This window comes from Oncorhynchus clarkii, chromosome 10 (genome assembly GCF_045791955.1).
Source record: "Oncorhynchus clarkii lewisi isolate Uvic-CL-2024 chromosome 10, UVic_Ocla_1.0, whole genome shotgun sequence".
Classification (NCBI taxonomy): Eukaryota; Metazoa; Chordata; class Actinopteri; order Salmoniformes; family Salmonidae; genus Oncorhynchus; species Oncorhynchus clarkii.
The window spans coordinates 38,166,128-38,190,007 of NC_092156.1; the positions used below are offsets into that span (position 1 = coordinate 38,166,128).

The window sequence follows — 23,880 nt, forward strand, 5'->3', positions numbered from 1 at the left end:
GAATGTTTTGTAAAAGTACAAACGTGGTACATTTAATTACATTGTCGGTAATGTTCTAGGAACGTTCTCTGAAGGCGTCAGCATGCTTCAGTTCGGCGAAGTCGGCTAGCCGAATAAACAAGTGTGCTCGCATACTCGCTTGAAAAGCAAGAAAAAAGCGGCAAATGTACAGTTTGTCCATTTTGAGACATTGTAGCCAATATACACTTCCTGAAAATAATCTAAGATAACTCAAGAAATCTATCATTCATTTTGATGGTTTTGCCGAGGAGGTCTTAGTTGCACAATTTTACATCTAACTAATGAAATGTAATTGAAAAAATGTGCATGAAAACGAGTCATCTCTCATTGAATGACAACAAAGACTTTATTGAAGAATCCCTACTGTTGACCAATCACCGACGAAGGGGCGTAGACTTCGGCAACAAACTTTGGCTTGCCTCCAGAAAAAAAATGTGTGTGCCCGAACAGCCGAAAAACACTCACCGAACTCTTCTGAACTGTTTCGGCTGGGAAGCATGTGGACGCCTTAACTGGTTTGACATTGGGAATGTTCTGAAATAAGTCAGAGAATGTTAAGAACCAACGTTCCCCTGTGGGAATTCCATTACTTCTGCATAATGTTATTTAAAAACGTATATATTCCGTTCTCAGTATCAACAAAACTCTATCTCTATCTTGTTAAGTGTGTTCAGGTGTGTTGGCCACACCCACTAATTGGCCACACCTGATCTTAATGAGTGCTTGTTTCCTTTGAAAGGGGGTCTGTTTGAATAGACTAAAATGAACAGCTTTATATGAGTTTATAAAACATGGCTCCATCCTGGTGGTGCAGTGGACTAATCCCATGGACAGACCACAGAAGATCATAGGTTGATAGCGTCAGTGAGATGTGACATATTTCAAATTTAAAAAATGATATGTTTGCTTGATTAATGCCTAAGCAAATTAATTTATCTGTGCTTGGGGTTCTAAGCAGTTAAACTATGTTAGCAGTGTTATTAAAAGTCTTATTGAAACTTTTAAGGAAGCTATTCAAAAACCTCATAATAACCTATAATTTCCATTCTCAGAACATGAATAAAACCTCCCGGGAAAGCTTTCAGGGAACCATAGTAAAACATTCTCAGAACCTCCCTGCAACCTAAAAAGAATGTTCCCAGAACAGACAAAATGTTCACTTCCATTCTCAAAACGTTTAAAAAAACTTTCAGTTTTACCGGTCAGGACACATATGGCTTTGTTCCCAGAACCAATGGGAAACCAAAAACATATGTTCCCACAACTTCAAAGGAACCAAATGTGCTAGCTGGGGTAGGTATATATGTCTTTACCATAACATTTGCACTTCTATACATAATACTAGGCTCCTGTAAATTGTATCATTGCCTATGTGCAAGGCAGATCCTCAAAAACAATATGCCGTTGATATGGCATGATAGGAGGCCTGAATAGTTTGGAGGAGTGCGTCATTTGTAATCGGACGAGGTCAGCTCTTTCAAAATGTGTTTCCACGTAATTTTTATGGAATGACGTTCAACCAACGTGGAATAGACATTGAATTGACATCTGCCCAGTGGGCAACTTGAACAAGATATATTAAGTATGTCAATTGTGAATAATGAAAACATATGAGGGCAAAAGCTTAATATTTCAAAGCACTCTCAGTAGACCATTTAAACCCCTTTATTTATAGGCTATTTAGCTAATGGCCAGGATATAAAGATGCACCTATGCTTTTCTGCTAAACCAGCATTGGTAGGCTATGCTTGGTTTTAAATCAAATTAAACGAAATGGGGGAAAACCAAAAGTTGTTTATGTTTATAAATACGAGATTCACTGGCACAAAAGGCATATCTCTCTTTCCACTCTCAAAATCCATGCCATTATCACCTGCGTTACCGTTAACAGCTGCATTTGGTGGGTTTTAAAACTTTCCATTAGCGCTGCATGAAATTATCACTTTTTTGCTTATTTTTAAGGACACACCTGTAATATTGCCACCCCTCCCACCTCTGCGCAAGCGACCTGATGTTAGGCAGGTAAATTGCCAATCCTGGCAGTTTGAAAATGCCAGTACATGGGGAAATTGCAAACTAATGTGCGTTTGACACTTGAGCCATAGGAGTTAGAAAGTAGTATGTTAGATTGGTGCCAGGAAAGATTTCCACTGGTGACAAAGATACATGCAAGCACAATGGTGCTGCATGCCAGAGAGGCGTTGGCAGAGCCCAGAAATGCCAGGGTCTTTGGCTGCTTCAGGAATGCTTGCCTGGCCTTGAACTACGCGCATTCCCAAGATCAGCGTGAAAAAGTGACTCCCCTATAAAAATTCAAGGAAAACGAAATGAAGAAAGTACTGTATGGAGGGAAAGGCCTCTCCAAAAGAGCCCCCCAAAAGATGTGGAAAGGATAGGCATTATGGAGGGTTAGGTCAACCACAAATGTATATTTTCACTGGACTGAAATGACACCAGACTATCAATGTATGATCACACGGCTCAAACTCAGGGCACTTTCACCTACATCAAAACCAGACGAGATGCTCGTGCGGTGAGCAATCCTTCTGTGACACCTGATCTGTTTTGGTCTCTATCACCTTTGGTTTAAGAGACAAAGCAGGAAGAAGGGAGGGAACCCAACCCCTCCTGTGTTTTCTTCATGTGGAGCTTAAGCAATGTATTGAGGGTGGCATTGATCTTTACAAGCACAGAATGTTTGTGATTCTTCACCTGCACAAAGAGTGCGGGGTCACCGCTGTAACAGGTAGAAGTGGGATCGCTGGGATACATGCCCCTACACAGATGGCTGCTGCTGTTGAAAGGAAAAGCTTCATGTTCACCTGTCGTTCCTCCTCATTATCATCACCTACATGTGTCACTGAATTTAATCACAGAGCTGTATTCGCACCACAAAGCCCATCTGTCTTTACTTCACAGTCAAATGTCATCAAGGTTAACATCATTTTTTTTATTCCAAGGTGTTTATTCATTCTTTCTGGAGTGCACAGTTTGTGGTTGCATTGGAAATGGATTGTGAGAGTGAGTCATATGAAAGCCTGGAGTCCTTGTATGCTCTGTGTACCATAATGTAAACTGAAACACTCAGCATGGGGACTGTCAGAATAACATATGTAGACATTCCGTTAGTCTTCAGAATATGTCAGTTTCATGCACTGGATATGCCTCCTCTCTGTCTCACTGCAAAGTGGAGTTGTCAGTTTTATAGGGGATATCTTTAAACACAGACAGATCTGAGGGCCGAGACTGCAGTGTTACTAAATCAGAGGCCTTTACGTCAAATAATTGTCTGTTTTGTACACCTCTAATATAACTGCCAACTTGGTTTGGTCCTCTGCACATACAGTATTTCATGTGTGGAGAATATATTGTACATTTCCTTCAGAAAGTATTCATACCCCTTGACTTATTCCACATTTTGTTGTCTTACACCCTGAATTCAAAATGGATTCAATAGATTTTTTTCTCTCACCCATCTACACGCAGTACCTCATAATGACAAAGTGAAAACCTGTTTTTAGAAATGTTTGCAAATGTATTGACAATGAAATACAGAAATATCTCATTTACAAAAGTATTCACACCCCTGAGTCAATACATGTTAGAAGCACCTTTGGCAGCGGTTACAGCCATGACTCTTTCTGGGTAAGTCTCTTAAGAGCTTTCCACACCTGGATTGTGCAACATTTGTCCATAATCTTTTTCTAAATTCTTCAAGCTCTATAAAATTGGTCTTTGATCATTGCTAGACAACCATTTTCAGGTTTTGCCATAGATTTTCAAACCAATTTAAGTCAAAACTGTAACTCAGTCACTCAGGAACATTCACTGCCTTCTTGGTAAGCAACTCCAGTGTTGATTTGATCTTGTGTTTTAGGTTATTGTCCTGCTGAAAGGTGAATCCATCTCCCAGTGTCTGGTAGAAAGTAGACTGGAACAGTTTTTCCTCTAGGATTTTGCGGTCTTAGCTCCATTCCGTTTCTTTTTTAATGTGTTGTATTGGATTTGCCCCAAACATAACACTTTGTATTCCAAATGTAAAGTTCATTTTTTTGCAATTTTTTGCAGTTTTACTTGAATGTCTTATTGCAAACAGAATGCATTTTTTGGCATATGTGTATTCTGTACAGGCTTTCTTCTTTTCACTCTGTCTATTAGGTTAGTATTGTGGAGTAACTGCAATGTTGTTGATCCATCCTCATTTTTCTCCTATCACAGCCATTAAACTATTTTTAAAGTCACCATTGGCCTTATGGTAAAATCCCTGAGCGATTTCCTTCTTCTCCAGTAACTGAGTTAGGAAGGACATCTGTATATTTAAAGTGACTGGGTGTATTGATACACCATCCAAAGTGTAATTAATAACTTCACTATGCTCAAAGGGATATTCAATGTATTTTTTTTACCCATCTACTGTGCCTTTCTTTTCTTTGGTCTTTGTGGTTGAATCTGTGTTTGAAATTCACTGCTCGACTAAGGGACCTTACATATACAGTTGGGAGAAGTATTTGATACACTGCCGATTTTGCAGGTTTTCCTACTTACAAAGCATGTATAGGTCTGTAATTTTTTATCATAGGTACACTTCAACTGTGAGAGACGGAATCTGAAACAAAAATGCAGAAAATCACGTTGTATGATTTTTAAGTAATTAATTTGCATTTTATTGCATGACATAAGTATTTGATCACCTACCAACCAGTAAGATTTCCGTCTCTCACAGACCTGTTAGTTTTTCTTTAAGAAGCCCTCCTGTTCTCCACTCATTACCTGTATTAACTGCACCTGTTTGAACTCGTTACCTGTATAAAAGACACCTGTCCACACACTCAATCAAACAGACTCCAACCTCTCCACAATGGCCAAGACCAGAGAGCTGTGTAAGGACATCAGGGATAAAATTGTAGACCTGCACAAGGCTGGGATGGGCTACAGGACAATAGGCAAGCAGCTTGGTGAGAAGGCAACAACTGTTGGCACAATTATTAGAAAATGGAAGAAGTTCAAGATGATGGTCAATCACCCTCGGTCTGGGGCTCCATACAAGATCTCACCTCGTGGGGCACCACAGTCTCAAAGAAAACCATTAGTAACACACTACGCCGTCATGGATTAAAATCCTGCAGCGCACGCAAGGTCCCCCTGCTCAAGCCAGCGCATGCCCAGGCTCGTCTGAAGTTTGCCAATGCCCATCTGGATGATCCAGAGGAGGAATGGGAGAAGGTTATGTGGTCTGATGAGACAAAAATAGAGCTTTTTGGTCTAAACTCCACTCGCCGTGTTTGGAGGAAGAAGAAGGGTGAGTACAACCCCAAGAACACCATCCCAACCTTGAAGCATGGAGGTGGAAACATCATTATTTGGAGATGCTTTTCTGCAAAGGGGACAGGATGACTGCACCATATTGAGGGGATGATGGATGGGGCCATGTATCACGAGATCTTGGCCAACAACCTCCTTCCCTCAGTAAGAGCATTGAAGATGGGTTGTGGCTGGGTCTTCCAGCATGACAACGACCCGAAACACACAGCCAGGGAAACTAAGGAGTGGCTCCGTAAGAAGCATCTCAAGGTCCTGGAGTGGCCTAGCCAGTCTCCAGACCTGAACCCAATAGAAAATCTTTGGAGGGAGCTGAATGTCCGTATTGCCCAGCGACAGCACCGAAACCTGATCTGGAGAAGGTCTGTATGGAGGAGTGGGCCAAAATCCCTGCTGCAGTGTGTGCAAACCTGGTCAAGAACTACAGGAAATGTATGATCTCTGTAATTGCAAACAAAGGTTTCTGTACCAAATATTAAGTTCTGCTTTTCTGATGTATCAAATACTAATGTCATGCAATAAAATGCAAATTAATTACTTAAAAATCATACAATGCGATTTTCTGGATTTTTGTTTTAGATTCCGTCTCTCACAGTTGAAGTGTACCTATGATTAAGAATGACAGACCTCTACATGCTTTGTAAGTAGGAAAACCTGCAAAATCGGCAGTGTATCAAATTCTTGTTCTCCCCACTGTAACTCTATGTGTGGGGTACAGAGATGTGGGGGGTACAGGTAGTCATTCAAAAATCATGTTAAACACTATTATTGCACACAAAGTGAGTCACCATAACAAAGGGGTTGAATACCTATTGACTCAAGACATTTCAGCTTTTCATTTTGTATGAATTCTATTCATCAAAAATCATAATTCCACTTTAACATGATGGGGTATTATCTGTAGGCCAGTGACAAAACATCTCAACGCAACAAATCCATTTTAAATTCAGGCTGTAACACAACAAAATGTGGAAAAAGTCAAGGGGTGTGAATACTTTCTGAAGGCACTGTACCTCACAAATCCACCAAGGTCAATTACTTGCCTGAGGCAGGCTGAAAATACAATAAAGGAGCTTAATGTAATTTTCGGTCTCCCAGTGTCATTTGAAACACTGCTGTGTAATGGCCCGCAACCGATCAGGCCTCCTACCATGAGACCTGTCCAAATTGCAAGAATGAAGCTGCTGGCTAACTTCACTCTTTTTAAATAAAATTAGCCAAAGAGATGACAGATTGACCAATTGGCTCATCTCCTTGTTCTCCCCATCCCCTCTCTGCTTGTATTAGGTTCTCCTGGGGCACCCATGTACTCAGACAGCATTACATGACAAGGCCTTTGACAGGACTGGGAACACCAACTCACTACATTAGATAATGCTGTTTTTCCCCTTTGCATGGAGCAGGGGAGAGCAGAGCTAATTTTAAGATGTGACCATTGGCTGACTCATTGTCTTCAATAACAGCCATTTATAGTTCAATTTGATTTCAACTTAATATCCATTACATTTCTTGGACATTACTTTAACGGATCAAGCTGCCCCGGTCAAAAGGTCTTTCCAAATTAGGCAACAAGACAGACAATGTTATCGAACAAGCTGAGTATAGATGTATTAATTAATAGCTATAATAAGAATTTGGGGGCTGCTTATAGTTGTATGTAATATAATTATTTTTTTTTTTTGCATATCCCAACTCCCCCTGAGACCCCTGCAGGGAGTGAGGTCACAATTGTACAGCACCCCTGGAGCAATTAGGATTAAGGGCTTTGCTTAAGGTTACATTGATTTATTTATGTTTTACCTTGTCCAGTATTTGAACTAGCAACCTTGTGGTTACTGGCCCAACACTCTAACTTTGAGGCTACCTGGATATGTGATTTTAGTTCTACATTATAAACATATTCAATTAAGACTGAGCTTTAAAGCAATGATCGACAATCTCAGGCCTAAGGAATGAATGTTAACAATTTCCCCCACCTGCTCTCTGACAGGTCTGTCCTTCTTTCATTTTGATTAAAATGAAGAAAGACCATGTATTACAATCCCATGCCATGAATCACAGTCTGAGCTCGGAGGTTAGAGCTGCACTGTGCAGGATCCATGCAGTATGAGATTACACAAAGCAGATCCTATTCCATTTGGACAACTGGTGAGGGCTTCTTGGCAGTCAGAGCAAATTTTGTGCAATGCCAAGGTTTACTTTGTGCCTTCAATTATATTTTTTTGTGGAAAGACGTGTTGCAATGTGTACGGTTTGTACTTACAGAAGAAACAGAAAGCTAAAATCTTTTCCCAACATTGGGCTATTTTAGAGTAGTAGCTACGTTGAGCAAGCATGAATACTCCCAACCCAGAATATTTGACACGTTGAGTGTTTTCACACAGTGACTTCCTTCATGTTCTCTTTTTGATCCATTTGATCACCATAATATCTGGTTTCTGTTCTCTTGCTGCTAGATTTCAATTCACTAATGACACAGATGAATTGAGTGTATCCCAATGTGTTTGTTTGACATATCCCAGCTAGCACATTTGCTTCCTTGAAAGTTGTGGAAACATACGTTTTTGGTTGCCCATTAGTTCTGGGAATGAAGCCATGAGTTTCCTGACCGGTAAAACTGAACGTTTTTAAACGTTCTGAGAACAGATGTGAAAATTTTGCCTGTTCTGGGAACATACATTTTTAGTTTGCAGGGAGGTTCTGAGAACATTTTACTATGGTTCCCTGAATGTTTTCCTGAGAGGTTGTATTAATGTTCTGAGAAGGTAAGGTAATTAAAAAACATTCTGAGAACATGTTTCAACAAGATTGCTAGCTTAGGTTAACTGTTTTGAACTCCAAGCACATGGAATCATCCACAGATGATGCAATCTCTATTGCACTCCACACTGCCCTTTCCCACCTGGACAAAAGGAACACCTACTTGAGAATGCTATTCATTGACTAGAGCTCAGCGTTCAACACTATAGCGCCCTCAAAGCTCATCAAAAAACTAAGGACCCTGGGACTAAACACCTCCCTCTGCAACTGGATCCTGGACTTCCTGACGGTCCTCCCCCAGGTGGTAAGGGAGGGGTAACAACACATCCGCCACGCTCATCCTCAACACAGGGAACCCTCAGGGGTGCGTGCTCAGTCCCCTCCTGTACTCCCTGTTCACTCATGACTGCACGGTAAGGCACGACTCCAACACCATCATTAAGAATGCCGATGACACAACAGTGGTAGGCCTGATCACCGACAACGACAAGACAGCCTATAGGGATAAGGTCAGGGACCTGGCCGTGTGGTGCCAGGACAACTATCTCTCCCTCAATGTGTTCAAGACAAAGGAGGTGATTGTGGACTAAAGGAAAAAGAGGACTGAGCATGCCCCCATTCTCATCGATGGGGCTGCAGTGGAGCAGGTTGAGAGCTTCAAGTTCCTTGGTGTACACATCACCAACAAACTAACATGGTCCAAGCACAACAAGACAGTCGTGAAGAGGGGAATACAAAACCTATTCCCTCTCAGGAGACTGAAAAGATTTTGCATGGGTCCTCAGATCCTCAAAAGGTTCTACAGCTGCACCATCGAGAGCATGGTTGCATCACTGCCTGGTATGGCAACTTCTCGGCCTCTGACCGCAAGGCACTACAGAGGGCAGTGCGAACAGCCCAGTGCATCACACGATCTTCCTGCCATCCAGGGCCTCTATACGAGGCGGTGTCAGAAGAAGGCTCTAAAATTGTCAAAGGCTCCAGCCACCCTAGCCATAGACTGTTCTATCTGCTACCGCACGGCAAGCGGTACCGGAACACCAAGTCTAGGTCCAAGAGGCTTCTAAACAGCTTCTACCCCCAAGCCATAAGACTCCTAAACACCCAATTAAATGGCTACCCAGACTATTTGCATTGCCCCCCTTCCTCTCTTTTACACCGCTGCTACTCTCTGTTGATATCATCTATGCATAGTCACTTCAATAACTTTACATACATGTACATATTACCTCAACTTACCGGTGCCCCCCCACACATTGACTCTGTACCGGTACCCCCCTGTATGTAGTCTTGCTATTGTTATTTTACTGCTGCTCTTTACTCTTTTACTGAAATTCCGACGGAAGAACATTGTTTCTTAATGTTTTCTTGAACTATTTGAGAACATTCCCAACATCAAACAAGTTGGAGAACGTTCCTAGAACATTACCTAAAATGGAAATAAATGTAACCATGTTTGACATTTTAGTAAACCTTCTGTTATAGTAATAAAACAAAAAAAATCATGTTTTTTTGTCCAGTTCCTTAAATGTGCTGATAATGTTCCAAAGCCAAGCAACAATCCTGCACCATTCCCAGAAGGTTGTGGGAAGGTCGTATACAAAATAACCATATGACAACCACTCTCTCACCAAGTTCTAAGAAACATATGGTTCTCACAACGTTATGTGCTAGCTGGGATGCTAACCAACATCATAGCTAAATATGCTTCTGGCAGTGTGATGTGACATCTGACATATGCCAGACTGTGCAAACTGCTAGTAAGAACAGTGTCTGTCACATGTAACCAAAATAACTGAGGTTACCCCAGTGCAAATGTTTTGTATTGATTCCAAATGGTAGACCGACCTAAGGACCATGTGTACCTTTTGATGGTAAACAGTTAACACTACAGTGTGGGATACAGCAGTCCTCAGCTGTTTAACCATTACTGGATGTGTTAATGATGGAAGTCAATCAGCTGGCCCTGGGAGAGGACTTGAAAGAGCCCTCTGCGTTATCAGACCAAAGGAGCTGGTACTGAAGCATTTGCCAAAATAATAATTTCTCTTTCATGTCAGATGCACTTTGCCTTCATAAATATGCAGTTTGCCTTTGCAAGCCATTTCACAGCAGATGTGTTTTTGTAGTACGTGTTGTGAAAATGTGTTTTCAATGTTGGCCCTCTTTGATGCTAATTTGTTCCATTCATTAAAGCATTTTACCACTTTTTTGTCACAATCTGTTTACAGATGGGGATTCTTTTCAGAAATCAATTCTCATGACTGTACGGCCATTAGAGCTGTGTCACACTGGGGACAGCCTTGTTCTCTCTCTTTGTTGTTTTGTTCCCCTGCCTCTCCATAACACATTGTCCAGTATTTATTACCCATATCCCCACCCATAAAATTCCTTGTGCACCTCTAGAGGCTGTGCTGAGCCATGTGCTTAAGTGGGGACACCTGTTGTAAAAACAGCTGAGTTATGAGCAGTGTGTGTGTGTGTGGTGTGTGTGTGTGTGTGTGCGTGCGTGCGTGCGTGCGTAATGGAGCTCATCTGACCCAGGACCTGTACCAGGGTGATGGGTTGGAGTGATCATCATGTGCTCCCCATCAACAAGTTTATTCTTGTTGCTGGGGAGAATGTATGATGCTGAAAATGACCACAATTTCTTCAGCAACTTGTATTGCTAGTCTATTGTCAAGGCAGGGTATGTTCAATGCTGTGGGCATGTTGATCTTTCGTGACAACATTTTGTGGCTGACAACCTGAACTTAAAACATACTTATGGCTATAGAGTGAAAGGGCGTAAGCTTTACTGCAACTATCTATCTACTGGTAACAAACTATCCATGTTGACTGATATAGTACAGTCGTGAAAGTAAGCAGACACACTTGGGATGGAGGAGAGATTGTTTTTTAAGCATCAATGATTCTGCCTCACTCTCCAACTATTGCATGTTTCATCCAAACCAAGCAAAGGAGTGTTAAGTCCAACATTAAACACATAGTACAATCTGTCAATATACACAGAACTTCTCAGTGAAAATAGACATATTATTGTACTTTCTCACATAGGGTCTATGCATATGGTTATTTTGGTACTGATATAAAAATATAGAGCACAAATATTTTACCTGATTGATGATTAATCAACATATGTTTTTTTCGAACTATCTGTGTGCTGATGTAACAGTATTGCTTCTGTCCCTCTCTTTTCCCCAACCTGGGCTCAAACCAGGGACCCTCTGCACACATCAACATGTCACCCAAGAAGCATCCTTACCAATCGCACCACAAAATCCACAACATTTGCAGAGCAAGGGAAACAACTTCTTCCATGGTCTCAGAGCGAGTGACGTCACCAATTGAAACCTTGCTAGTGCGTATCATTAACTAGCTAGCCATTTCACACCGGTTACACTCACCCCCCTTTGCCGCAGCCTAACTGAGTGATCCGGATTACGGTGCCAATGTAACAGTAGGCCTATTGCTTCCATCACTCTCCATGCCTGAACCTGGACTTGAATCAGGGACCCTCTGCACACATCAACAACAACAGTCACCCACAAAGCATCGTTACCTATCGCTCCACAAAAGCCACGGCCCTCGCAGAGCAAGGGACAAAAAACTTAAAGATCTCAAAGTGAGTGACATCACCGATGGAAACGCTATTAGTGCGCACAACTAACTAGCGAGCCATTTCACACTGGTTACACTGTGAGGCTGCTGAAGGCTTTTTAAAAATCTCAAATCAAAGTTTATTGGTCGCGTACACAGATTTGCAGATGATATCGCAGGTGCAGCCAAAATGCTTACAGTGCAATAATATCTAGCAATACAATAACAATACACACGTAATTTTAAAATTAAAAGTTGACAAATATCAGAAATATCAGAACGAGGAATATCACAACGAGCAATGTCAGAATCCTGTATATAAATATATATATATATATATAAATGGTGTGTTTAGACATTGTGGACAATATATGAATTGAAAAAGTGTGTACAGCAGTAGTTATATAGGATGAGTCATGACTTCAATACAGTATATACATATAAAGTGGGTAAAACAGTATGCAAACATTGTTTGTCACGTGCTCCCTCTCCGACCTCTAGGTCACCAGGCTGCTCGTTATGGCGCAAACCTGTCATCATTGTTACGCACACCTGCGCGTCAGACTTACTGTACCTGGACTCCATCACTTCCCTGATTACCTTCCCTATATATGTCACTCCTGTCACAGATCCCTCTGGAACTTTCATTACGCACACCTGTCCCGTATTCCCAATGATTAGTACTTGTATAAGTGTGCCCTTTGGTTTCCATTGGGCAGTCAATTATTGTTACTATGTCGTGTGTGAGTACCTGTGCTGTCTGTTTTGGCTTTCGTGCAATTGTGGTTTGCGCAGATGATTAGGGGTCTCATCCCGTGTGTTAATCATTGTGCTTGTGTGTTATTTATTCGAGGTACTCCTTGCTCTTTTGTTTTGGGTTTCTACCCTGTGTTTTGTTACGTGTTTGTTTGGTCTTCGTCCCCTTGCTTTTACACGGCACACCGTAATTTGGGCTTAATAAAAAACCCTATTACGCATTCCTGTGCCTGTCTCCCAATCTTTCATACCACCGTGACAGAATAATCGACCATAAAGAAAGACAGCGGGAATGGCCCGTCCGACGACTCTGTGACTGGTCCGTCCGGCGCCGCTGCAACTTCGGCAGCTGCAACTAGGTCGTCCGACATCGCTGCAACGGGTCCGTCCAACGACTCTGTGACTGGTCCGTCCGGCGCCGCCGCAACTTCAGCAGCTGCATCAGGTCCTGATCGACCCTCACTGCATTCCTGTGATCGTCCTAGAGGCCGGTGTCGTTGGGGGGGGGGGGGGGGGGGGGTACTGCGCGTCGGGGGGGGGGGGGGGGGGGGGGGGTACGTGTGTGCTCCCTCTCCGGCCTCTTGGTCTCCAGGCTGCACGTTAGGGCTGTCACCAGCATTACACACATAATGATACTCACCTGGACTCCATCACCTCCTTGATTACCTGCCCTTTATATGTCACTCCCTTTGGTTTCTTCCCCAGTCGTCATTGTTTCTGTTTCATGTCTGTGCGTTGTCCGTTTTCCTTGATTTGTGTTATGTTCCATTTATTTATTAAAACACCCGACTCTCAGCGCATATCGTTACATTGTTAAAGTGACCAGTGTTCAATGTTTCTATATACAGTGCCTTCAGAAAGTATTCATACCCGTTGACTTATTCCAACATTTTGTTGTGTTACAGCCTGAGTTCAAAATGTATTCAATAGATTTATTTTCTCAACCGTCGACACACAATACACGATGATAAAGTGAAAACATGTTTTTAGACATTTTAGCACATTTTTAAAAATGAAATACAGAAATATCTCATTTACATAAGTATCCACACCCCTGAGTCAATCGATATTAGAATCAACTTTAGCAGTGATTACAGCTGTGAGTCTTCCTGGGTAAGTCTCTAAGAGCATTGCACACCTGGATTGTACAATATTTGCACATTCTTTTTTTTGAATTCTTCAAGCTCTGTCAAATTGGTTGTTGATCATTGCTAGACAGCCATTTTCAAGTCTTGCCATAGATTTTTTTGCCGATTTAAGTCAAAACTGTAACTAAGCCACTCAGGAACATTAAATGTCATCTTGGTAAGCAACTCCAGTGTACTTGGCCTTGTGTTTTAGGAAATTGTCCTGCTGAAAGGTGAATTTGTCTCCCAGTGTCTGATGGAAAGCAGACTGAACCAGGTTTTCCTCTAGGATTTTGCCTGTGCTTAGCTCTATTCTGTTACTTTTTATCCTAAAAAAAACTATTTAGTCCTTGCCGATTGCAAGCATACCCATAACATGATGCAGCCACTACCATGCTTGAAAATATGTGGTACTGTGTGATGTGTTGTGTTGTGTTTGCCCCAAACATAACGCTTTGTATTCCGGACGTAAAGTTAATTTCTTTGTCACATTTTGCAGTTATACTTTAACCTGTTACGGATGTTGGTTCCTGCACAGAGAGAATTCACATCATCCGTAACAGGTTTTAATGCCTTATTGCAAGTAGGATGCATGTTTTGAAATATTTTTATTCTGTACAGGCTTTCTTCTTTTCACTCTGTCATTTAGGTTAGTATTGTGTAGTAACTACAATGTGAAATGCCTGAGCGGTTTCCTTTCTCTCCGGAAACTAAGTTATGAAGGACGCCTGTATCTTTGTAGTGAATGGGTGTATTGATACACCATCCAAAGTGTAATTAATAACTTCAGTACGCTCAGATGTTTACACATCTACCAATAGGTGCCCTTCTTTGTGAGGCATTGGAAAAACTCCCTGGTCTTTGTGGTTGAATCTGTGTTTGAAATTCACTGCTCGACTGAGGGACCTTACAGATAATTGCACGTGTGGGGTACAGAGATGAGGTAGTCATTCATAATAATGTTAAACATTATTATACCATAGCATTGTTGAATACTTTTTTCTGATTGGCTTGAAGGGCATTCTGGAGCGTGCATTATTTCCCTATAACACACAGTATATTTGCACTGTAGAATTGATTGGCTATAGTTCATTCTTACATGTTCTATGTTTGAGCTGCTTTTGTGGAATTGAATATATTATTTGCATTGTTGAATTCAATTGTTTATAATGGCAAGCTAGGTAGGACTGATGGTTTGATTAGCTAAACTTGCAAGTCTGTTTGTTTGGTTACCACGCCGACTATTGTAGCTATCTAGTAAACTTGCTGGCTACTTCAGTGGAACTTGAACACATTTTTACCTGCAAATTAACACATTTAGTAGCAGTAAATCTGTTAGATTATAGCCATGGTATGAAAGGGATAATCAACTTGGGGCTCTATACGTTCTATGAAAGACAATGCAACTCCGGGAAAGGTCAGTTCCACTCCGCTACACCTTCCACTAAATTTATAGAACACATAGACCCTCGTTGATTATCCCTTACTTATTGAACACAGAGGGAGTCCCTGCAACTTATTATGTGACTTGTTTAGCACATTTTTACTCCTGAACTTATTTAGGCTTGCCACAACAAAAGGGTTGAATACTTATTGACATTTCAGCTTTTCATTTGTAATTACAGTGGCTTGCGAAAGTATTCACCTCCCTGGGCAGACAAAAAAAACTGAAAACTTGAGCGTGCATAACTATTCAACCCCCAAAATTAAAACTTTGTAGAGCCACCTTTTGCAGCAATTACAGCTGCAAGTCTCTTGGAGTATGTCTCTACAAGCTTGGCACATCTAGCCACTGGGATTTTTGCCCATTATTCAAGGCAAAACTGCTCCAGCTCCTTCAAGTTGGATTGGTTCCAATGGTGTACAGCAATCTTTAAGTCATAACACAGATTCTCAATTGGATTGAGGTCTGGGCTGTGACTAGGCCATTCCAAGACATTTAAATGTTTCCCCTTAAACCACTTGACTGTTGCTTCAGCAGTATGCGCTTAGGGCCATTGTCCTGCTGGAAGGTGAACCTCCGTCCCAGTCTTAAATCTCTGGAAGACTGAAACAGGTTTCCCTCAAGAATTTCCCTGTATTTAGCGCCATCCATCAATTCCTTCAATTCTGACCAGTTTCCCATTCCCTGCCGATGATGCTGCCAGCACCATGCTTCACTGTGGGGATGTGTTCATGGGGTGATGGGAGGTGTTTGCGCCAGACATAGCGTTTTCCTCGATGGCCAAAAAGCTCCATTTTAGTCTCATCTGACCAGAGTACCTTCTTCCATATGTTTGGGGAGTCTCCCACATGCCTTTTGGCATATACCAAACAATGTTTGCTTATTTTGTTCTTTAAGCAATGGCTTTTTTCTGTCCACTCTCCCATAAAGCCCAGCTCTGTGGAGTGTACGGCTTAAAGTGGTCCTTTGGACAGATACTCCAATCTCCACTGTAGAGCTTTGCAGCTCCTTCGTGGTTATCTTTGGTCTCTTTGTTGTCTCTCTTATTAATGCCCTCCATGCCTCGCCAGTTTTGGTGGGTGGCGCCCTCTTGGCAGGTTCGTTGTGATGCCATGTTCTTTCCATTTTTAAATAATGGATTTAATGGTGCTCCGTGGGATGTTCAAAGTTTCAGATATTTTTTAATAACCCAACCCTGATCTGTACTTCTCCACAACTTTGTCCCTGACCTGTTTGGAGAGCTCCTTGGTCTTCATGGTGCCGCTTGCGTGGTGGTGCCCCTTGCTTTGTGGTGTTGAAGACTCTGGGACCTTTCAGAACAGGTGTATATAGACTGAGATCATGTGACAGACCATGTGACACTTAGATTGCACACACTTAGATTGCACACACACTTAGATTGTGGACTTTATTTACTTAACTAATTATGTGACTTCTGAAGGTAATTGGTTGCACCAGATCTTATTTAGGGGCTTCATAGCAAAGTGGGTGAATACAGTGGGGCAAAAAAAGTATTTAGTCAGCCACCAATTGTGCAAGTTCTCCCACTTAAAAAGATGAGAGAGGACTCTAATTTTCATCATCACTTCAACTATGACAGACAAAATGAGAAAAAAAATCCAGAAAATCACATTGTAGGATTTTTTATGAATTTATTTGCAAATTATGGTGGAAAATAAGTATTTGGTCAATAACAAAAGTTTATCTCAATACTTTGTTATATACCCTTTGTTGGCAATGACAGAGGTAAAACGTTTTCTGTAAGTCTTCACAAGGTTTTCACACACTGTTGCTGGTATTTTGGCCCATTCCTCCATGCAGATCTTCTCTAGAGCAGTGATGTTTTGGGGCTGTTGCTGGGCAACACAGACTTTCAACTCCCTCCAAAGATTTTCTATGGGGTTGAGATCTGGAGACTGGCTAGGCCACTCCAGGACCTTGAAATGCTTCTTACGAAGCCACACCATTTTGTCTGTCATAGCTGAAGTGTACCTATGATGAAAATTACAGGCCTCTCTCATCTTTTTATTGGGAGAACTTGCACAATTGGTGGCTGACTAAATACGTTTTTGCCCCACTGTACATATGCACTCACCACTTTTCCGTTTTTTATTGTTTTGAATTTTGTGAAACAAGTTATTTTTTTCAATTCACTTCACCAATTTGGACTATTTTGTGTATATTTTGAAATCCAAATGAAAATCTATTTAAATTACAGGTTGTAATGTAACAAAATAAGAAAAACATCAAGGGGGATGAATGGTTTTTCAAGGCACTCTAAATAGTAAAACATTTAAAAAACATAATTCCACTTTGTGGGGTATTGACACAAAATCGGAAATTGAATACATTTTAAATTGCAGTAACGCAACAAAATGTGGGAAAAGTCAAGGGGTGTGAATACATTCTGAAGGCACTGTACATGGCGCAGACGTCTCTAAGTTGCAGGGGAGTACCAGGTGGTAGCGGGCTAGTGACAGTCTCTAAGTTGCAGGGGAGTACCAGGTGGTAACGGGCTAGTGACAGTCTTTAAGGTGCCAGGCAGAGTACCGTGCGGTGGCTGACTAGTGATGGTCTGTTGAACAAGCTGTTTTTTCAGTCTCTCTGTCCTGTCTTTGATACACCTGTACTGTCTCTGTCTGCATGATGGTAGCAGAGTGAACAGACCGTGGCTCGGTGCCTTAGGTTCTTCTTGGCCTTCCTATGACACCGGGTGCTGTAGATGTCCTGGAGGGCAGGCAGTGTTTCCCGGTGATGCGTTGGGCTGACCGCACCATCTCTGGAGAGCCATGCTGTTGCAGGCAAAGTAGTTGCAGTACCAGGCGGTACAGCCCAACGCATCAGTACCAGGCGATGCAGCCTGAAAGAATGCTCTAGATTGTGAATCTATAGAAGTTGGTGAAATCAACTGTGCTCCTAGCTTTCTAATCCTCTTTCCAGTAAAACAGTCATTTCCTATATGGCTGCCAATGAAAACAAAGTAAAAAGTGTTATCACTGATCCAACAAATGTGTAAGTTGTTTAATGAGTAATTCTCATTTTGGCTCTTTTCTTGCTATGACCAATTCAGCGATTTCTTTGCTAGGATTTTGAGCAGATGAATTACTGGGTGGTGCTGTAGGTGGACAGTTTCCCGTAATATGAGGAGCATTTCTATCTTCTTTATACAATATAGTTCCTGCATGTAAAGTTTTTGATATTTTAGCACAGTTGGGCCTGTATGCACATTTGACAAACCAAAGGAAGATCCAGTGAATTGGACTGTTTTGGAGTCTGTTCCGTGTGCGGTCAATTCTTTTCGTCTTCACTGTAGAGTTATTCACCATTCGGATGCATAGTTAGCCATGGTATACATTTATCTTGCTCATCAAAGAAACTATTGAACTCATTTGGAAAGAAAGTCATCTGGAATAAATACAAACTTGAAAGCTAGTGTCTTAAGCAAATTGTTCTTCATACTTTTGAACGCTTATGAATTGAGAAAAATAGATTGGGTGAGAAGACATTAAGAAATAATGGTAATTAAAACAGCAAAATTATTGCATTTATTGAAAAAAGACTTCTAAGACAAACAGGCACACATGTATATCACAGGTTTTACAGTGTCGTTGACAGTCTTCTTGCGTATTTTCACTTAGTTGCTGCACAGATGTTGTTTATATGAGTTGAGCAAGGTTGTTAGGGTATTCTTTTCAAATTGTATAATTGCTGCGCTTTGGATGGGTCCATTCCTGCAATTCAACTACAAGAAACGATGTGTGTTGTGCAGTCATTACAGGCCATTTTACTTTGACTGTCCATCCTAGACTGTGATACGGGTCCAGTAACATCCAAGTCTTATTGTTTTTGGAGTCCTAACATGAATTACATTGTGTTCAGCCAGTCCCATGCAGTACCTGACAACTATGAAAGCTGTGGTTAGGGAATTTGTTTTCGGGAAACCCTAACACACTCTTATACAAAGAAACAGCTCCAAATATACCACAGTGCCACCGCAGTGGGCACAGTGTCACAGCATCTCTCACTATTAATTAATAACAAGTGTTTTTAAAAACAGGGCCCTCATGGGCTTGCCTGGCTACCCAGACTCTGGCCAAATGCTCTGGCCAAACGCTACGTCCACAGATGTTAGTTTCTTCTCCGCAATGAGTCTGGATTTGAGTACCTCCTCGACCCTTAACCAAATGCGAACAAATTTGGGCCATCTGATTGGTCCTGAAACCGATTGGTTGGGCCAGAGCCGGAACACACATGGTGAAGCAGCAGTTTTAAAATGTGTAATTGGCTTTGATACTCTGATTGGTTAGAGACGATCCAATCACTGATGACTTTGTTTAGTTTTGTACAATGCCCCTCATGCTCCTTATCACCACAACCGACTTCAATGATGGCAGTCTCAAACTGAAGTATGTAGCAAACGACAGCTGAAGAATTTAGTGTGAGTTGTCAGGCTACTCATGGCCTTCATGGGCGCAATGATTGGGAGTTTTGAACATCTCTTGAAAGTAATTTCTTTCTGAAAGTCTGTTCGAAAATATTCCTCTAACTTTTGGAATGTGACATATCTCCAGATTTGCTTTCTTGAAAGTTGTTTTTATGACGCATGCAACTCACAATGCTCTTAGGTTCTTTTCATTCCATGTCAAAACTTGGAAGAAAAGCTTCTCAAAGGATGGCAAACTCAAACTCTCTGTTTGTGTTGTTTGACATAGCCAACGCAACTGCAACTAGGGTTGCAAAAGGTGGGTAAATTACTGGAAACTTTAGACGTTTACCAAGAAACTTCCAGAATTTTGGTGTCTTTCAAGGATTTTATGTAATCCATCACAAGACATCTAGTGGCCCTTTTGAGTACTTCAGTGATTTGAAAATTAAAAATAGAATGACAAAGCTGTAAAACATTATCCTAAATATAAACCATCAACTTAGTGAATATCATTGATGTTAATATGAGGGTTTCAGCATGAAATATTCTTTGTATATTTTTTACACACTTTTATTTATTTTACTATGTCAATATGTATTTGTTGTCAATATTTTGACGTCAAACTGGTGGTTGTGAACACAGTCAATAGTTTGAAGAGTTGCAAAGTGAATAAAATATAATGCCATTGTTGATTAGAAGATCTTTTCATTAATTAGGCTATTTTCTCTTTAACCATATGGTCTAGAACTCGTGTAATAGATTAAATTAATGCTATATATGAATACATTTTTTAAAAGTTATTTAAGTATAAATGACCAAAGTTACGATAGATTGTCATATATTTTCTCTTCATTACCAAAAGGAAGTTTCCGGTAACTTTGGTAAATTACCGGTATCTTTACAACCCGAACTGCAACATACAGCAGTATAAACAATGAAAACCACCTTTAGAGATATTTTCCTCAAATCAGTAAAATTCCTGAGTCTTTCAATTATAATTACTCTCAGACCACCTCCTGCTCGCCTGTGATACAAAGACTTTTAGCATTTCTTACGTGTTCCAGATTTTTTATCACTCATGAAAGATTTTTTAGGAGAAAATCTATTTATGTCTCAAGACGTTATCTTGATACAGTACATATACAAGGAATGGAGAGATAATGGCTGTCCTCAGAAAACCACGCCTTCTAATTTTATGGACAGACCATTTTTAAATCATATTTGTTGAGAGTAAATCGTATTCATTTCAGGACAATAGCATGTTGATTCCTTTTCAGTTGGGTTCACCTTGTGTTAGGCACCAACCACCATAAGCTAACTCTAATAATTTGCTCTACATGCTTCTACAGTAATATATGACTCTATATATATATATATATATATATATATATATATATATATATATATATATATTAATTATACAACGGGTGGGTCTAATCCTGAATGTTTATTGGTTGAAACCACATTCCAGCCAGTGACTATTCCACAAGTTACCACAGGCTAAATATATAACTTTAAAAGGCCTATTTACTCTGTTCCATCTGACTGGGCAATCCGCTGTTTCATCAGCCCAGCCAGGCAATTTATAAACTTGATCTCCACTATAAAAATCCTCTACACATTATCTCACATTTCTTTTAGACTAATATTCAGATTTCTACAGCGGAGATTTGTATAAACCTTGCTGTCTCTCTCTCCGACAATTGCAACATTGTTTCCATATTCAAATTCGAACTCCAGCTGTCCCATAGTAATGAAGTGTCGAGAGTTGGGACCAGACAGACAGGTAGGCAGCGATTCTCAGACAGTTGAAATCATGAATCAGCTGGCATCATTTTTGGGATATATACAAAGAAATGCCAATTGAAAAAAGGTCAAACGAAACGAAGAGCTGCTAGTTTGCAATCTTTCCAGCTTCAGTTTCAAGTGATTGTGTTTGCTGTGTTGTTGGCTAGCTGCTCTGAACATCAGTGTCCTGACGAGAGAGCACATTTTCTATGCCAGGCAAAATCGCTCCTTATTAGCTCATTGTTATAGATGTGTCCAAATAAATGTCACTAGAAAACAGCTTAAACAAATACAAATGCAGCTACTGTTGTTATTCTGGCTGCACTGTTTGATGTGACTGTAACTTAGCCGTAGTTGGCTAGCTAGCAAGTAAGGGATACGAACTTTGCCAGCCATTGGGTCGGGTCCATAGATACAGAACAAAAAGACTGAACGACTGGGTCGCGTCTCTGGCAACTGGCAATCGATATAATTAACTTTTTGTGTCGGGATTATATATTGTGGTAGGATTAAATAGTATGAATAAATTCATAAAAATACAAATGTTAATGAAGATATGTCAATCATTATTTGAATATGTTGGTAACCAGTAATAATGCCCTCAAAGCCAGAGTTTGGAGGATATATTGGCACGGTTTGCTAACAACACCAGTGCCAATATATCCTCCAAACACCGTCTTCTCGGGCCTTATCACTTAATTCTGCAATCTAGACTAGGGGAGAGATAAGATGGAAAGCTGGAAAGCTGTAAAGACATATCTTTGAGAACAGAAGTGGCATATCTTGTGCCGGGGGGAGTGTTTTCAACCTGTATTGTACTGCATCTGCACCCACCTTAACTTGTTTGATTCTCTCTAACTGTATGTTCTATCTCTTTCAGAATCACATGGAAACAAACGGAAAGAAAGGAAGAAAGGTAAGGTTCACAAAATAATTTATACTGTACATCTACACCTAAATTCTGTCAAAAACTATTTGTGTATTTCTTTCATTAGTCCACTGGTAATACAGTCCCAAAATATTTCAAGAAGCAGTGTCACCATCCACATCATCATGGTGATGCAAAATTTAAGTGAACGCTTCCATTGCTACAGGTGATGGTGCAGTGAGGAGGAGGTTGTTTGTATTTTCATTTATGTCATAGTACTCACTAATTCAGATTTCTTTCCATGTCTTGTTTTTTTTAGGCAAGAAAGGCCCTCCGGGTGCACCTGGCCCCCCAGGCCCTCCAGGGCCACAGGGGCCACCAGGTATTCCTGGCATCCCAGGTATCCCTGGGAACAACGCCATGGGTCCCTCAGGACCACCCGGACCGCCAGGCCCTGCTGGACCCCCAGGGCCACAGGGACCCCCTGGTCTTCAAGGACCCTCAGGTACCTCCTCAGTTTCATTCCATTTGGCCAAAATCCTGATTTGAGATGTATTTGTGTTTTTTAACCTTTCATTAAAAAAAATGACATTGTAATTCTTTCTTAATCTGTACAGGGGGCAGAGTCAGAGATAGCCAGGTATGTTACCCTTTCAATGTTCTGATGATTAATTGTATTTATGTATGTCCACTTTTTGAGGAATGTATTCTTTCTTGTTGTGTTACAGCCTGCTGTGGTACATCTCCAAGGCCAGGAAACAACAATACAGGTCAAGGAAGGTAAGAGTTAAATTTTAGATACTCTGGTCACATCACTTAATGGATGAAAACAAGCCAAATTTACTGTCAGAAATCACTCTTAAGAAGTCTCTTATTTGTTCTTTGTTCCACTAAGAATAAATGTGAATAGAAGGTCACTAAAAAGATGTGTGCTCATCGATGGGGCACAAGTCTCTGTGTTGATATGATTCTGGACAGTCAGATAGCTGTTTTGCTCCACAGTTGCACACACATTAGTTTTGTTGATAAACAGCCCACCCATCTATAAGTTAAAACATGAATTCACAGGCCTCCCGAGTGGTGCAGTGGTCTAAGGCACTGCATCGCAATGCTAGCTGTGCCACTAGAGATTCTGGGTTCGAGTCCAGACTCTGTCACTGCCAGCTGTGACCGGGAGACCTATGGAGCGGTGCACAATTGGCCCAGCATCGTTCGGGTTAGGGGAGGGTTTGGCCAGAAGGGATGTCCTTGTCCCATGGTGCACTAGTGACTCCTACGGCGGCCCGGGCGCAGTGCACAGTCGCCAGGTGTACGGTGTTTCCTCCGGGTTATGTGGGCATTGTGTCAAGAAGCAGTGTGGCATGGTTGGGTTATGTTTCGGGGGACGCAAGGCTCTTGACCTTTGTCTGTACGGGAGTTGCAGCAATGAGACAAGACTGTAACTACCAATTGGATACCACGAAAAAGGGGAGATAAAAAACATGAATTCACTGCTGAAGAAAAACACACATATTGTATTTACTGTAGTTTATTTTTTAACAATGCAACAATGAAGAACCCTGTCTGTAATTGTATGGCAACGACGGATGTTAAGTGACTGCCCTTTTCTCACGCTGAGATCTTTCAGAAGGCGTACTGAGAAACTGGAAAATGATATCCATGCATCACAAGGTGTTCAAGATGCACTCGAGATCTGGGGAGCTGGAGGTGTTGGTAGATGGTACCTACTTCATCTATAGTCAGGTAGAAGTGAGTATGGTCTTGGGCCTAA

The 23,880-nt window shown here is 41.1% G+C and overlaps 1 protein-coding gene across 3 annotated transcripts in view; it reads left to right on the forward strand.

Annotated features, from left to right (window-relative positions):
* The window catches only part of LOC139419543 (ectodysplasin-A-like), a 63,992-nt gene that overhangs the window by 37,241 nt on the left and 2,871 nt on the right, over nt 1–23,880 (forward strand). Inside the window, exons 3-7 of one of the 3 annotated variants that reach the window (XM_071169507.1) lie at nt 22,122–22,157; nt 22,429–22,614; nt 22,727–22,749; nt 22,838–22,889; nt 23,728–23,858. In XM_071169507.1, the coding sequence (XP_071025608.1) occupies nt 22,122–22,157; nt 22,429–22,614; nt 22,727–22,749; nt 22,838–22,889; nt 23,728–23,858 (428 nt within the window). The remainder of the gene's footprint in view (nt 1–22,121; nt 22,158–22,428; nt 22,615–22,726; nt 22,750–22,837; nt 22,890–23,727; nt 23,859–23,880) is intronic. The other 2 variants (XM_071169508.1, XM_071169509.1) reach the window with 2 other exon arrangements.